General features: G+C 37.4%; 2 protein-coding genes across 5 annotated transcripts in view; both read right to left on the bottom strand.

Moving 5' to 3' along the window:
* Nucleotides 1–2,214: 2,214 nt before the first annotated feature.
* Nucleotides 2,215–11,787, bottom strand: LOC149020920 (putative plastidic glucose transporter 2). Of its 2 annotated transcripts, XM_089149155.1 has the most exons (15): nt 11,475–11,787; nt 10,732–10,884; nt 10,134–10,245; nt 9,954–10,021; nt 9,736–9,868; nt 8,660–8,759; nt 8,447–8,559; nt 8,239–8,332; nt 5,912–6,065; nt 5,686–5,829; nt 5,540–5,613; nt 4,878–4,966; nt 3,316–3,430; nt 2,793–2,982; nt 2,216–2,537 (listed from the first exon to the last, which is right to left on the bottom strand). In XM_089149155.1, the coding sequence occupies exons 2-14, from the start codon at nt 10,808–10,810 to the stop codon at nt 2,794–2,796; spliced, it is 1,464 nt and encodes a 487-aa protein (XP_089005281.1). In that variant the 5' UTR covers nt 10,811–10,884; nt 11,475–11,787; the 3' UTR covers nt 2,216–2,537; nt 2,793. The 2 variants fall into 2 exon arrangements, with proteins under 2 accessions (XP_089005282.1, XP_089005281.1); XM_089149156.1 differs by lacking the exon at nt 11,475–11,787 and having other exon boundaries at nt 2,215–2,537; nt 10,117–10,245; nt 10,732–10,821.
* A 962-nt stretch (nt 11,788–12,749) lies between these two features.
* Nucleotides 12,750–16,932, bottom strand: part of GC5 (golgin Putative 5) — a 29,545-nt gene continuing 25,362 nt past the window's right edge. For 2 of the 3 annotated variants that reach the window (XM_089149153.1, XM_089149152.1), the window contains 5 exons: nt 16,632–16,855; nt 16,248–16,307; nt 16,005–16,118; nt 13,980–14,054; nt 12,751–13,879 (listed from right to left, as the gene is read on the bottom strand). In XM_089149153.1, the coding sequence (XP_089005279.1) occupies nt 13,847–13,879; nt 13,980–14,054; nt 16,005–16,118; nt 16,248–16,307; nt 16,632–16,855 (506 nt within the window). In that variant the 3' untranslated portion in view covers nt 12,751–13,846. Of the gene's footprint in view, nt 13,880–13,979; nt 14,055–16,004; nt 16,119–16,247; nt 16,308–16,631; nt 16,856–16,932 lie in introns of all 3 variants that reach the window. The other variant, XM_089149154.1, reaches the window with a different exon arrangement.

Raw genomic sequence — 16,932 nt, 5'->3', positions numbered from 1 at the left:
AAAATTGACCTGCGAATAACAAAACCTACTAATAAAGCAAAAACACACAAACTTAGCCAATCAAGACATTGGATCTGGACATTCACAGCTAATACAGCTGCAAGGCAATCTAAATAAAACACAACTTTGCAAAATATGTAGAGAAACAACAGAAAGTACAGCATCTCGAAGTGCCTCAAGTTCCAATAGCAAGTGCTGGAACCCTGGAAACCCAAAAGAAATGTAACGAATGCATCTGGATTTTGTTCCTTTTATTAATACAAATATAAATATTGTGCATATATAGTGGAGTTAATTCTAATTTTTCAATAAAATATTAACAATTCATTTAGGGTCTGTACTTGAATTGATGAAAAACACATATATGGTAGGCCAAATTAATCCTATGTTTGAAAGAGAAATTCTCCATTATTAAGGTTATTTTTTGGCCATCACTAGATGATTTTGATAGTCCCACTAAATTTGTTGAGATTTTTTTTTATAGAAAAGATACATCTTGTCATGTGACAGAGAGTTACCAGTGGAACTCTAATTCTGGAACAAGCCATTGATGACTTCTTTACAGAACCAGGGGAACTATAACTCTGATTTCTTCCTTCCTCACCTCTAATGCATTTTCGATCATGAGTAGGCTCATTGTGACAGAGAGGACTTGGGTCTTAGAATAACACTTATGTTCACCTTCTTTCCATTAATCCAAGCATCCTGTCAATAAACATCCTTTCTGCCTAAGGTTTTGTCTGTCACAAAAGGTGAACAGCTAAACATCCTTCTTTACAACCTCTAGCTATTATGGAATAGAAAATAATTATGATCCACACAAGAGGTTAAAATCAAATGAAATCTCATGAGGTAATTATCAAGAAGTATTCCCATCGTGTCAGCACCTTATGTCCATTTCTTTAGCTGTTGGATCAGCCTCAGGCATTGCACCTGAAGAGCATGCATGCACGAAAAAAGGACACAATGCACAGGTTCGTGACTATACGAAGAAGAAGAAGAAATGTAAAATTAAATCTTGTTTCACGCCGAAGTGAAGCACTCAGATAGCGGATGAAGGGTTTGGCTAGGTTGACCCTTTTGAATTTAATGTCTTTTCCCGTATTTCAATGGTTGTTCCCTGTTCTCTCAGATTTCCATTGAAACTTCAAGTGGTGGGTGAGTTTGCATTTGAATTTGAGATCTCTTTTTTTTTTTTTTTTTTCAAGTGGTGGGGATGGAAATATTAATAATGCCTCAGCGAGAGTCTAACCCACGATCTCTTCACTAAGAGGTGTTGGTTCCAACCACTAGAACAGCTCTGCGTTGGCTGAATTTGAGATCCCTATTTGTTATTAAACTGCTTAATTACTTTATGATTTTCAAGAGACCCTACGAGTTTGATAGCTAATTAACATACAACAAGAAGAAGTCTTATCGATATCCCAATTAAATAGGATCAACTACATGAATTATTGTCATTCAATCAGCTTTGTTTGATATCATTTCTCATGACTTTTCTAGACGTTATCTTAGGTCTATGTGTCCCTAACTCTTTTAATTTCTTTAATCTGGATTAAATCACTTCTCTGCAATAGTCTGTATAAGGGTATTTACAGGTCTCGTTGAATGTAGCCGTGTCACCTCAAACAACATTCTCGTAGCTTATCACTTATTGGAACTATTTGGAGACCAATTCTAACAATGACCGTTCTTCATCTTATCCTCTTCCTAGCATTGCCATTCATCCATCTTAGCATCCTCATTTCTACTACATTAAGTTTATCTATATGATGTTTTTTAATAGCCCAACACCATATGCCAGTCCTATAGAATTTTTCTTTGAGCTTTAAAAGAAGACGTTGATCACACAAGCCCCAAATGTACATCACCTTTCTTATTTATGATTGACATCTTATATCTTATTCATTTATTTTTGCAACAGACTTGTCCTGTGTTGTCTCTCAAAGAAATGCAAGTGTTATACAAGTAAAATTTCAAATATTAATCTCTGAATCTGCTAAACCTCCAGAAACGGGAGCACAAGTATTATACATTTAGACTATTTTCTTTGGAACGTTTACAACCAGTGAAGCATTTAAAGATTTTGAACCAGCCATCTAATTGGAGCTTCAAAACATCCATATTCCCTAACATAACCCCCAAAAAGAGGAAATTGCATTTAAGGGAAGATGGGAATGCAAACTGCACTTGCAAGTCTTGTATGAGTCATGAACAGACAGATCCATCTTATTCTTAATTATAGCAATTAATAACACTCAAATATCCTCATACAAAGAAAGAATCATCTGTAAGCGTGTTAAAGATGGAAAGCTACATTGACATCATATTGCTCTCGATACATTCACACAAGATTCTCTCAAGAACATTACACCAACCCAACCACCGCCTGATCAACAAAAAGCTTTGAGGTTTGTCCCAACCAAAATCTGTGTATATCAACCGACATGGACAAGTTTCGACAAAAATAGCAAATCAACCAAACCAGGCCCATCATCACCTACATGAGATGAGAATTCTCCAAGTTGTCCATCTCCCTGAAGGAAAAATAAAGCCATTAATTAATTTACAAAGAATGGTTAAGATTTAGTCATCATAAGAACTCTCTTTCAGACATCAGCAGGGGAAAAAAAGGATAAAAAGACTAGATGGATGAAGTGTAAGTTGTGAGCAATCTTTATGTATGTCTCTAGCAAATTCAGCAGAAACATAAGCCAATTACTCAGGTCAACAAAATCCTGTTTCCAAGAATGAAAAGATAGAAGGCACAGTATTCATGACGAGAAAAATACCTTAAATGACATCTGGTGGAAGAAGAGTTATCTCAATTTCTTGGAGGGATTTTCCTTTGGTTTCAATGACATTCCTCATCACAAAAACCACTGCCATCACACAAAAAGTAGCAAAGATTGAATACAGAACTTGTGGCCCAAGTACTTCAAGTAGACGCAAGAACAATAATCCCACAAAGAAATTCACAACCTGAAAATGGATTCAGAAAAATTCATTAAAAACAAGGTATGTTAAGTTCATGAGTTGAAGCAACTGGGACTCTAAGAGTCTAAGACACATAAGGCATGCACTGGTCAATTGACATTTCACTAGAAAAGACAACTGTATCATTCATAAGCTTTTTCATAAAATCTCAAACCAATCTTATCAAACTCATCAAGTTGGCAGGACAAAAGAACAAACTTTGAAGCCAAAGTCCAAGATCAGAAAATATTCAGAGTCGCTCAGTTTTCCCTCATTTTGATTTCAATTTTCAGACTTGCCAAGTGAGACGGGATATTTTGAGCAACAAGAAAGCAATACCCAATGTACTGATAGACAGACTGCCATAGCCTTTGCTCGAATTCTGCTAGGGAAAATTTCAGGAAGCAGCAGACCAGGGACTGAACCAGCACCAACTGCAAAAGTAAAGACAAACCTGCAAAAATAATCTTTAGTTACCATACCAATTGCTACTGATAAACAGTTCTAAAAACAAAGATTGGAAGAAAATTACCAAATAACTCTAGTAATAAACTGTTCTAAGACTATCATTGTAACTATATCTTGCTTAGAGTTGTTTAGTGCACACATTCCAATGGTTTTTACCAGAAATATGGATTCTTTTCCTGTGACTGATTCATTCTCCAAAACTCTGTGTCATATGGAGTCCCTGATTATATTGCTAGCTTAGGTCAGTCAAAACAAAGAAAGTCCTAGATTGATTTCCAACTTGGTTCCATTGTTTGGGATAAAGTCTTTCGTGCTCCTCACCCTATGATCAGTTCCACAAAAATGCCAAAGACAAGAAACCGATTTGCAAAGTCTAAGGGTCTTCTGCATACCAGTGACTAGTTTAACTCAAACAAATCAACGACGTTACAGTGCACCCTTGAGAACTGCAGAATCCGAACTTACAAATTCCTAGAACCAATTCTTTCTAATTTCTACATCACATGATTAGACCGACAAGGCAACAGCCTCCAAGTAGTAAATTTCATTAGTTGTCTGGCTTCTGTAATAAAACTTGTCATTTTTGTAACTCTAGACTAAAACCTGGTTGAAATCTTTTGGTGAAATGTGATGAACCCTACTATGTCAATGCAGTATTAAATTGTATGAAAGCCAATCTAGAAAGGGAAAAGGCTTCCCTTACATTGTCTGATAGCCCAAATATCTTTCACGCAGCATATTCATAGGCACTTTAATTTTGTGAACATGTCATAATTCATCACCTACATTTCCGCCCTTAATCCATTTTTCCATGTGGACATATAAAGCCTTAATTTATGTTGAAAATTCTATTACGGAGATCATAAAGGTAAAAGTCCTATAACAGAGGTAGAATGTAGGTGGGACTTGAACTGTGTCACCTTATCCAAGCGCTTCCCATCCAATGATCGGCCTAACCAGAGGTATTTGATATGAGATTCAAAAAAGGGGCATCAACAGTGAAAAGCTTACTTGACTGGGAGTATAAATGATGTTTTTTTATGCAACCCTGAACATTAACTACACAGAAAAGGAAATCCACTGATTTGGTAGGTCGCTCTGAAACTCAACATTAGTAGGAGAGTATGCATTATACCATGCAAATCAAAACCTAGAAAAAGTTCAACCCCCTATCAATTTTTTGACAAGATTCAACTAAAAGTTCTTGGTAGTTAATTTTCAGCCAGGGACCAACCAGAAGCCATAACTTCTGGCCAAATTCCAGAAATCCTCAATTATATGATAGCCAGGTATAGAAGCTACAAACCAGCTGCATGAGTGGAATATTTTTCCTCAGCCTCATTCATTATGTGAGAAAATAGCATCTGAGAACCTAGAAGTTGGTCCTGTATGGAACTTATTATTAACATCATCTTTAAATCATCATTACTCACAGTAACATCCCACCGATAGACAGACATAAAGCTATGAAGCCTGGTAAGTGAGAGCTTGCTGCAATGACCTGGATTCCCATTGCTCCAGCCTGAATCAAACAAATGCAAAAGTTCATGTCAGATATATCAGATCCAAACATGCATCAGACAGCGTGCTAAGTCTCAAGGGGAATGTCTGGAGGTAGTCTAAATTATCCTGTTGGTAAATGAAAACAGGTAAGTATCAGCCTTTGAATTCATGACACCAGAGGGAAGTTATTCATCCAAAACTCCAAGTGGATAGGCATAAAGCTACACCTCTTGAAATTTAATGTGTAGAAAACCAAAAATGAGGGCAGCCATCTAAAAAGAGATTCCAAAAAAAAAAGGGGTGAGAAGGGAAGGTGTACCAATGCTCTGCAAAGAGGCTGTTTCCAGAGACTCAAATCCAAGGCCAATTGGTACAGTGGAAAAAAACCTAACCATTGCACCAAGGCCTACCTCTCTAAAAGGTTCTTTGAAAAGGGAAGTAATAATAAGAAGGGAAGAAAAAAAACCCAGTTTGTATATCATATCCAACCAGGTTGATTGCTATTTATATTCTATGATTCCAGTAAATAGAACCTGACTAAAATTGCAGGTGTATAAGAGAAATATCTCTGGCAAATGTCAATGAAAATTACCATGCCTATGAAGCTTGCCAAAAGAAGCCCCTTCCGTCCCATTTTATCCATCAAAATCATCGAAACAATTGACCCTGAAAATAACCAGTTAGAATTAGGGTTCTTGAAAATTTCAGCATAAGAAAATGTCCGGGTTTAGTCCTTACCAAACAAATTTGCAACTCCTACACAGATGTTTGCCAGGTCTGATGGTACCTCCGCTCTTTTAAAGATAGTTGAAGAGAAATAGAATACAGCATTAATACCAGATAGTTGTTGGAAAACATACAAGGTTGACCCAATAGAAACAACTGCATAAAAAGGAAAAGTGAATGACAGAGCATGGAAATAAGAAAATATTCATGACACCATGGAACAAATATAATCAACAACCTTTGAAATGACGACCACGGAATAATTCCGAGTACTTTACAGCTTCAACATCATCACTTCTATCCAACTTTGAAAGTTCACCAACAGCACTTTTGACATGTGATTCACCTAAGAGCCTCTCAAATTCTGCTTCAGCTTCTGCATATCTTCCTCGCTGTACCATGGATATACATAACTGTAAGAAGCTACTTCTGTACATTTTTTATGACATTCACAATGGATGGAATTAATAGCTATAAATTAGGCCTGATTTGCTAGGAAACCACCAAACAAACTACTCCTTTCTTCATCCCTAGAAAAAAAAAAGGCTGCACCCTTCATAATGAAGAAATAATGACAAATATATAATATTGCGATGAAATAATAAATCAAGCAAAAACCAACAATGACCAGACTGCACCAGGGAGGCCAAAGAATTTCCACATTTGCACTTAAGAGGACATTCCTCTATTCAAGTACAAGGGTTCAAACTTTTTGTAACCATTAGCATTCTAATATTCTACCTTCAGAGCCTTGTACGGTTGTAACTGCACCGTGATTCACTTCTCACTAGTGATTCACTTCTCCTACTCAATACCCTCACCTTGATTTACTTATATCCTACAGATGTGCATTTTCTTGGTTGCCTAGCATCCACAAATCATTGTTGGACATTTAACCATTGACCCTCCCCCCCCCCCCCCCCCCCACCCCAACCCCAAAAAAAAAAACTCTGATGTTAGTGGCTTAGTGCAGCTGCACTAATCACACAAACAGCAAAAGCACAAAACTAATTCAACTTTTGTTATATGCTAATATTCAGCATTTTTTTTAAGAGTCACTAGTCCTGTCTTGTGGATCATTAAACAATAGTAAAAAAAAATCAGTTTACTTGCCTTGGGGTTTCTCTTAAGATGCCATTCAAAAAATTCTTCCATCCTACTTACATGTTTGCAGAATATTAATCACTAAATTTTTATTTAAAAGTTTACCACCCTGAGAGTTCTTGAATAAAAACTGTCATTTAAGCAAAATACCAAGCTCACATAAAGGAATAATGTCAGTTTGTTAACTGGGTCACCCCCACCCCAAGGCATCTGATGAAGTAATGATCTTGGCTAAAAAGCATAGTCTACTATGAGAATTAATATCTCCCACCAAATTCTAATACCATGAAGTCTTTAACTTTTCCTTCAATCCCCCTTTCAAGATTTCTTATTTTTCTTGTCCTCATAAACTATAGCCTTTGGTGTTCTTCCTTCAGCAATCAACTATCTCGTTTGCCTTTTGTCCTTCATCCATGAACCTTCTTGCAACTTTAAAGCACATCATTGAATGTTCATTTGGTCCCCATGATAGTCTGTACAGGAACTTTTTCATAACATGACAGGTTTGGGATATTTTACTGTTTTGGTTTTTGTGCCACAACTCATTATTTTTTTAATTCTGTGGGCAGTCTAAAAATTTCTAAGCATATAGCCCGGTAGCCTACATTAAAAACATCATTAACAATCTTATCTTACTAGTGTACTGGATTTATCTGCTGCTATAGAATATTCAATGTGAACCTTTATAATCTGATCATGAAAAATAAGCTTATAGATCATTAGTTAAACTACAAGAGTAATCAAATCATTTTCAGAATTTATTTTTTTCTTCTACTGAAATAGCATATACAGTTCAGGCATAAAAGGATCAAGAAATTCCTAACATGTAGATCAACTTTAGTTATTCAACCATTATAATGATATATGACAGAAATACATGACTTCTGACCAGCCATTAGATACGGTGGAAATTAAGCTGGATGGTCAAGAAATCAAAACTAAGAATATTGTCGAAAAAGTTATTTATTAGTTTCAGACATTAGTTTTTATTCAATTTCAAACATTAGCTCTCATAAGTAGTAGGGAAAGGTTGATGATTCAACTATAATGACCCCATGTCTTATGTATAGAATCATCTTGAAGTCCATATCAAATAAGAAGCACCAATTGCTGAACCTGAAATGAAGCTGCTTGTTTGATAACTTTAAAAATGAAGAGGCAGCTGTCCACAACCAGCTATGGTTTTAGGGAAGTCCCTGATAACAGATTCTCTCACAATACCCAGGAAAGAGTGGAAAAGGAAGACACAATTCTAACAGTTTTCATCAGAGCCTATATCTGCCTGGAAGAGAGTCGGTTCTGGTTCTGACCATTTTCCTGGGCTTTTGAAATATTTACAAAATAATGAGAGAGGGAGAGAGTGAGAGATGAGATAATTATCCATAATGAAGAAAGGTTGAATACAAGAAAGAAACCAAAACATTTGAAAGGCAAAGAACAAATAAACTGAAACCAATTGACCTTGTAAAGCCAATGGGGACTCTCTGCACAGAACTGCATGGCAAGTGCAAGTATCACAGCAGGAACAACAGATACCCAGAAACAGACTCGCCACCTAAGAATTTCAAAGGGTTAGAATCAAATATAACCTATACTTTTCAAGCAGAAAGGAAGTAAGCACACAACAAGAGTCTAAATTCCAAATCTTTGGTCAAGTACAAGCTCCTACCAACCAACAATTTCTTTGGAAGGGATTCCAATGAAAAGGGCACCCAAGATCCCAAAACATGTTGCAATCTGGATGAAGCTTCCATACGTACCCCTCACAAAAGAAGGTGAAACCTGCTTATTTACATGAGGAAAAATTAAATCAGGTAATTATAACAGCAAATAGAGAAGTTCTCCACTAACACTAAGGAAACAATAAAACAACTTGTCATACCTCTGTCACATAGAGAGATGCAACAGCTGGACCCAGACCCATTCCTGTTCCAACTAAAAACCTCCCAAGAAGCATACCCCCCAAAGCTTTTGTTGTGGCACTGCAAATGAGTAGAAACATTTGGATTGGCATTTGGAAATAAATTGTACAAGAAGTATGATTAGGCAAATGATAGAATTATTGAAAATATACACATAGTTCATTTAAAAACAGCTTCCATGTCAGTAAATGTTAAACTGAAATAGGTCATCATAACCAGTGGACTACCATTTTTTGCAGGGAAAGGACAATATGGCAGCGCATGTTTAAGACGAAAATAAAAACTTCAGTGCTCTTCATTCCCGGAAATGGCTAAAAAACTATGAGATGAATGGTCGTAAGTATCAGGATTGACCTGGGTAAGTAGGCTGCACCGGTGATTCATCTGTACCATACCAATTCTTCCCTGAAATGGTTCGGCCCACAGTTGGCCAGAACTCATCAAACTACGGTGAAACAACTCAGGATCAGCTCTAGATGCAATCATAAAGATCTAATTTTGGGTTTATGGTCTTAAATCCTAGAATGAAGTAGCAATTGAAACCCAAGAATGAAAATCACTTGTGACTCCAAGGGCAACATCAATCAGAGGCATAAATGAAAGCCCACATGAACATCAGAATAAAGCACATCCTCAAAGTAAACAAGCAACGGAAGGAGTACTTGCAATGAACAGACAATAGGAACTGGGAACCACAAGAGACTGAATGGTTTCCCAAAAGATATACAACATTGAATACCACGGGGTTGGAACATTTCTCTTTGTCTAGGTAGCTTTACGGTTTTATTTATTTTTACCCGTTTACCTTTTGCCCTTACATTGCAATTCATGTTGAGAATAAAGGGGACCTCTGTCATTAATGACAAGTCCAACCATTCTCCCACCTCCAATTCCGAACAGGTGCAAAACTCAAGTGGATTCAGTTTGCAATAACTTTCTAGAGCTAGCTTCAAACACACATGTACTAAAGATTTGAGCCACTAAAGATCATTGTTAGAGGAGAAAATTGCATTTTGATCAATATTGCCATGCATACCTCAAGGAAGCACCAATAATCATTGGTAAGGTACTTAATTGGAAAGCCCTGCGGCGACCGACCCCATCTGCAATCCAACCACTAAACAAAGATCCCACAAAAGCACCAGCTAAGCACGTACTCACCACTAAACCTTCACTAGACAAAAGAACAACCATTAAAATCACAATCAAGACAGGAAGGACAAAGAAAATAAATAGCATAGCAAGAAAGTGTACCTTCAGCCAAGGTATTCCCACTAAAGCCAAGTTCTACAGAAATGCTTTCAAGTGTTTCATTAACCACTCTGAATGGACACCACAAATCACAATCCAGATTAGAAGCTTCTAAAGCCACATATTTGAAGCAAATGAGAAAAATAAAGCATAAGAAAATCCTCACAACGATGTTGGACGCACCCAAGATGATAACCATATAAGAACGATGCAATGGTTGATACAAGTATATGGGGCAAAGAGCGCTGCCATGAGGGATTTATTGTTTGGAGTCCCACTGCATTCTGCAAAAAAGCTGGAAGAACCAAAGATTTGGACCAGATATGGTGCAAATCATTGGAAGGTGTCAATTTGATGCACAAATGGGATAACTGATTCAAAACTCCGTTAATACTTTATTATGGAAAACGAACAACCAGGAGACTAGGGGAAACTTCAAGAGAGGCACCTAGATTCCAACCACCAACGAATAAGAATCAAGATCAAGAATTTCAGGATCATTAGCTCAAATATTCCAAGAACAAAGCTTTAAAGTCCCAGGTAATAAAATAAAAACTAAAAAACCAGGCATAGGACAAGGCATAATATCTTAATTACCGTTTTTCAAGTTAGACCAATATCCTAGTTCTCAATTCCAAATTTTACAGAGCACCAGGAGTACAAGTTTTTGTTTCTTTCTTCTTCCCCCCCCCCCCCCCCTTTTTCTTTTCTTTTTCGCTTGAGGTTAGGGAATGAAGGGAGACCTCTGATAATGGATAAGAGCAATACAGAGCTAAAGTACCTGAATTTCCTTCCTTATCAGACACATTCGTATAATCCCTTGCTGGCAAACGCTTGTAGGTTGAGGATAGCTCCCGCATAGTTGGACAACTCTGCCTTCCCCAAAAAACAGCCTATAGGCGAAAAGGCCTTCTTGAAGAACTGCAGGATCAATCTACAAAAAAAAATCAGCTTCCCGTCATTCCAGGACTCCTAAATACACATTTCATTACAGAAATCTTCAAATTGCACATTCTTTCCAAACCTAGCTAAAAGAATTTTAGTCATTCAGATGTTCCTCATCTACCTACACTGGTAGTTCGAAATTAACACTAGTTCAGTAAATCCCAACGTACGAAGCTGAACAACTGGATCGAGAAATCTAGTAACAGATCCTAAACCCCAAATTCTACCACCGAAATAAAAGCTAACGCAGCAGTCATAACTCAAATCCGAATCTCATTTCTGTGTTGATACACATTTGCAATCAACATGCCAAACCAGGAAACAAAAGAAATCTCCCCAACAGAGAACTCTTTTTCTTCCTTATTTTGTAGACAAAAACCCAGAAACTTATTCACGGGATTTGGAACGAAAATGATGAACTTTTACCAGGATAAGAATAGAATTCTGTCATACGTAGTGTTCCCATTCAATTCAAGTATAGCAGATAAGGAAAACGAAGTATGGTCCGCATTAACAATCTAACATATAAGAAAAGTGACTCAATCTGGAGAGTAATCAAAGTGAATCACTATAACAAACCTAAAGAGGTGGCATTACTTCCTGAATCTTCGAAATCGTTCACGGGAGAACTGGGAAAGAAGCAAATGAGCAATACGAACTCTAAAACAAAATTTAGGGTTTCCCGTACAGAGAATGCGGACCTAGAGTTAGAGCCAATAAGCGCTTGAAAGTGACGAAAACCTAAGAACGAAACCAAGAAGCATCAAATTTGGTATAAATCACTAGGATTCTCCTGAACTCAGAGTCTGGGTTAGTATCGGTAGTTGTTGGGGTTGTGTGCGATATCAGCAAAGTAGAAGGTGAAATTTTCAAAAGGTCGTTGGAGTCGACACGTGCTCTCTCACGTGATACGCTGATCCAACCAATCGATATGGAACACGAGTCGCCGCGCACCTGAATCCCGGCGGGTTCTTGTTGGTCGTGCGATCTCGCCAACGTGAATCACATTATAAATTAATCCACGGCCAGCGGCAAATTTAGTTATATTATATCCTTTTTATATGTACCTTTGTTTATAATTTTTTTCTAAATTATTCCTGTAACACTTGCGCGCATTATTGCCTACAAATGCACTCAGAGTCAATAAAGGGAAAATTGCTCCTGTGGTTGATTTTTTTTTTTTTTTTGATATTGTGGTTGATCTTGTAAATCCGCCAACTCCGTTTTAGTTTTCTCAATTGCAGTTTGAGCGCAGTTTGAGCGGAGTGAATTCTGCTAATGTACGCAGAGTTTAGATGAGAATGGACCTTAAACAACTTTGACGAATTGATAGCAAGAGTTGGCAGATCATCAACTCTTCTTTGAAGCAGAGCAGATTAACTTTGAAAAATTGCCAATGGGGAAGTAGTAAGATAGTTAGGAACCTGACTTCTTAGTGGAGAGGTCATGAGTTCAACCCCTATTAATAGCAAATATCTCTTTCCCCTATATATAAAAGTGCCTTTGTAACAAAAAAACATTGAAAAATTGAGTTAAGATAGTTTCCCAACACTTTGTGTTCTCCCAATGGCTGTTAGTTTTTAACCCCGGTAAGACTTCTCGTCTCCGACCGCCATTGACCACATATTACAGGGGGCCCACAAGGTTCGGGTGATGGAGTTTATTTTTAACTTGTCAATCACACATAATTTATGGTTGAAATTGTCTGACAAGCACCAAAATCTTTTTTCTTTTTTTTGACAAGAAAAAGCATAGAAAAATTAGAATACAATATATGCATCTTTCTACGATGAATTGATTTCAGCCAGTTCATAGAGCACTTAATTTCCAAATTCACCTTAGTCCCACCTTAATTTTCTTTCTAATTTTCCCTTCAAATTCCTGTCTTATTATGGTATCTTTCATGTTTTTTTGTTGGGGGTGAACGTCTCTTTCTGGTTTAGCAGTTAAAGATGTTAAGTGGTGAAAAGCTATTACGAAATAATGCAAGAAACCGACTGACCAAAACTACGATCAATCTGTACCGGCAAAACATGAACCTTTTTTGGGTGTATCCTCCCTCCCCTCATATGGGCAGTTTTGAAAGTCATACTATAAAGACTGGTATCAATTGATTTAGAACCCTGGTATCCAATGATTTAGAACCAGCCCGAGGAATAATCAATTCGAGGTTGTAAACAGGGTTTCAATAATGACAACTGACTCCTAGGTTAAAAAGATTAATTAATCAAAACAACCCAATTTTGTAAATTGGTAAATGATGTCGCAGACTTGAGGAGCCAATTCTAGGGCTCTAGGTTTTTGACACAATTCCAAATCTGGAAAAACAAGGACTGATTTGAACCTAGATTCCAAGTTTAAAATCCTTGGCAGCGAGATAGAAGGCTATCCTGTTTTCCAAGCAGAAAATTTTTCCCTTTTTTTTTTTTCCCGGCCATCTGTGTCGAACATGGCATGGACCAACGATCTTCCTTCACTAAATTTGGAAATGCAGGTAATTTCTCTAAAATGTTACATCACGTCGGCTATTAGCCAAAAAGATCCACAAAAAACAATTTTCCCTCCCCATCAACCTGACGAGGTCCTCATTCAAGGGCAAGGACTGTGTCCATGCAAAGCATGCTTCCACCCACACTGCAATTCTGGTACTTCCAACTCTTTTAAGACTCAAATTTGCAAGCCGGCTATAGTGTTCATTATAGAATGTTAACATCATCAATAACACAAAAAGATATACAATGATTGCTGAATAAGCTACAGGTTTGGATGGAGACTTACAGTACTTCCGAGGAAATGAGCCTGTGCACCCATTTCCAGGCAAAACATTTACGAACCAACACCAAGAAAGTAAAATATATGGAAAATTCAAGCAACTAAACAGATCGGTCAAAACACCCTAGAGTGACATTGCAAATGCGACAAGACTGACGAGCTAATCCCCAAGCAGATGATTAAGAGGCACCACTGGAACCTAACATCTCAATCTGTCAAAACATTTAGCAAATGATGAAAATGAAGAAAGAAAAAAAAAACATCAACAAAAAGGATCACGATGAAATGCCAAAATAGATGAAGGATTAGTACCTTGTTTACAAGCAAGTTTACTTGCTCTCTGTACATCTCTTTCAAGTCCACAATGTCTGCTCGGAGTTCTTCCAGCTGCACAAAAGTTATAAGTTCAACCATAGCAATTCTACACAGCACATAAGTCCATTCCCAAAATTATGATTTTACTGACTGTACTGTGGGGTGTTGATCTGAGAACAGAAAAGCATGCCTCTAATATTATGAGGCCTTGATAATGACCAGGGAAGATTTGAAGCCTTAAATGTAGTGGTTTAAGAACCCAGTTGATAGCAGATTAGGCTGCTAATCTCCAAACAATGAGGCACAAAGGAGATCATCTTGCAACACAATTGGTAGTACAAGGCCAGAGCCAGGTTTGAGAAAAAAAACTAGATACCCTATTTAGGCCACTCAAACAAATCTAAAACTGGAACGCAAGTATTGAAATAAAGGAATGCAGGTATTGAAATAAAAGAAAAGATAAAGAAGATAGCATCAGGAATCACTCCCTGATCTGTAGGGGGCAGCATCCCACCAGGAACCCAACAACCTTGGAATCCCCACCAAGGCTTTGAGGAATCATCACTACTAATCACAGCAGAGGAGCATCGTGAATCACCATAAACCAATGGCACAAAACCAGACCTCTTATATTCAAAATCATTATGACTGACTAGCCTCTAAATTTAAATTATAATGTTGAAAATAAAAATAAAATAGAGAAAAAACTGGGACTCGGAAACTACCTATTGAGGAGTTTCTGGTCAACCTTTTCTTGCTCAAAACTAACCTATAAGTCTACAACTGCTAATTGACCAGCTGCTTTGGCAGGTGTTCTATCTTGACTCAACTGCCTAATAACAACCCATTCAGTAAGGTAAACTACTCTATCATCCAGGCTAAAAGGGAGACTCCTTGACAACATATAACCAAGAAATGAGTAATAGTTCGGAAATAAAAGAAAGTTAAATCCATCCTCTTGCCAATATAGGTGTCTCTAACTGATCACGAAACCAAAGTAAGAGAACTAAAAATATGGCTGGCCTTATAAAGTACATAATTTAGTCAAATCACTATTACAAAATATAATAAAGATAAACCCCATGACTGGTGTAGGAAGTAAGATCCCTAAAAATCATGAAAATCAGGAATCCTGGGGCTGCAACCTATAGGAGACTTCCAAACTGACCCCCACAACTACTGCTACTGAAATTGAACCAGAAAGAGGTTTTCAGGTGAACCATAGAACCAGGCTCCCCCCTCCCTACTTTCTACCAACAGGAAATTGGCACCACGAGGCACCTAATCTGAGGCAGAGCAGAACTAACGTTCTGTACTCTTTTATCAGTTTTCCACTTGGATTCCCAAATTATTTCAAACAGTTGAGGGCTGCTCCAGACTACAATACCAATTTCAATCTTTGTTTATGTGGTCAATTAAGTTTATTTGCTTCTTTTTTCCTTTTTATGATTCTTTGAGCATAAGCTTTCCAAGCTTCTTTTTTACCTTAAGTTCTTAAAGCTTAAAATCCTCACATACTATTACAGGTAAAACTTTACCGATCCCTGTCTTTCATACAAATCACACGTCTCCACTTCATCACAAGAAATTGAGTCCCTCGACAACACACCATCCAGAATCATAATAGAAGTTACTATCAAACCCAAAAAGTCAAAACACATGGTTAAGAAAAAGCAGCTTCCTGAAAAATTATTCATGCTAAACATCTCTGAGAAGGTGCCATTATGAAAATTAAGAAATGTGCAGCCTGTGAAAGCTCAATGAATCTGCCCTCATTAACTATCTATGGTTTTTGGGACCCAATGCTCACCAATTCAATAGGTTCGAGAAAAGAAAGAAAAAAGAACCCGTAGACATTATAAACAGTCGTTAATGCATTAGTCTGCACTACCAAAGCATGAATGGTCTAATTCCAACCCACAGATATGGGCCCAAAGGTGCATTTACTTCCATGTTGCACAAAGTTCAATGCATGAGTTCTCATGGCACACTCACTTTTATAGCTAAGAACAAATTATGTACCTCTTCATCACGTTCACCCATTAACTCCAATGCGGAAAAGTGCCTTCGTTTTAGTGCTTCTAGCTCTGCCTGTAAACCTGGCAATGCAGATGCTTCTATCCGCAGTTGTTCACACTGCAAACCCAGAAGAAATTAGGTTGAATTAATGTGAGAGAGAGAGAGAGAGAGAGAGAGAGAGAGAGAGAGAGAGAGAGAGAAGGGCAGAGGGGGCAGCATGGTAATGGTGGAACCGCGGAAGCTGACCTGGGCAGTCATCTTAACTAGTTCCTCAGCAAGAGAGTCACGGATGGATTCCAAGGACACCTGCAGTCAACATGTCAAAGATATAATCTTTCGAAAGATAATAAGCAAAATAAACATTCATATAACACTAATAAATGAATTTCACACAGTGCTTGGAACTTATAGTAAGGTAGATAACATATATCTAACCCAGTCACTTAGATGACATAATTCTGCACTCAAACACGGAAATAACATAGCTACTCCATGTATACTAGAATATAAAGAGATGCTCGAGGAGACAAACACAAAGAATTCCAAAATTTACATTTACAATAGATCATAATACAACGAAAAGAAATTAAAAAATAAAAGATGAAATATAACATATAATTTGTCTCATACCAAACGGGACATGTATGATGCAAGTTCCCCATCCTTTTGACGGAGTGCAGCTTCAAAGGTACTTGGAGTCATGCTCTTCAAATAGTACTGAGTCATGGGTGTCTCAACAGGATGCCTCCTCTCTGATAAACTGTCAGATGAGTCCAAAGATGTTTGCAAGAAAAAGCTTTCCTCCATGCTGCTTAAGCTTCCAGCACTAGAAAGTTTCCTAATGGACGCATTTCCTGCAAAAGAGAAGATACATAACACAAAATGAAAAATAAGGAAAACATGGACAAAGGAAATGATATAAAGTGCCCAA

Source organism: Hakea prostrata, chromosome 3, assembly GCF_041222555.1.
Source record: "Hakea prostrata isolate BN-2017 chromosome 3, UWA_Hpros_2, whole genome shotgun sequence".
NCBI lineage: Eukaryota > Viridiplantae > Streptophyta > Magnoliopsida > Proteales > Proteaceae > Hakea > Hakea prostrata.
Note: the sequence above shows the minus strand (reverse complement) of the source record. Positions and strands in the feature narration are given on the sequence as shown.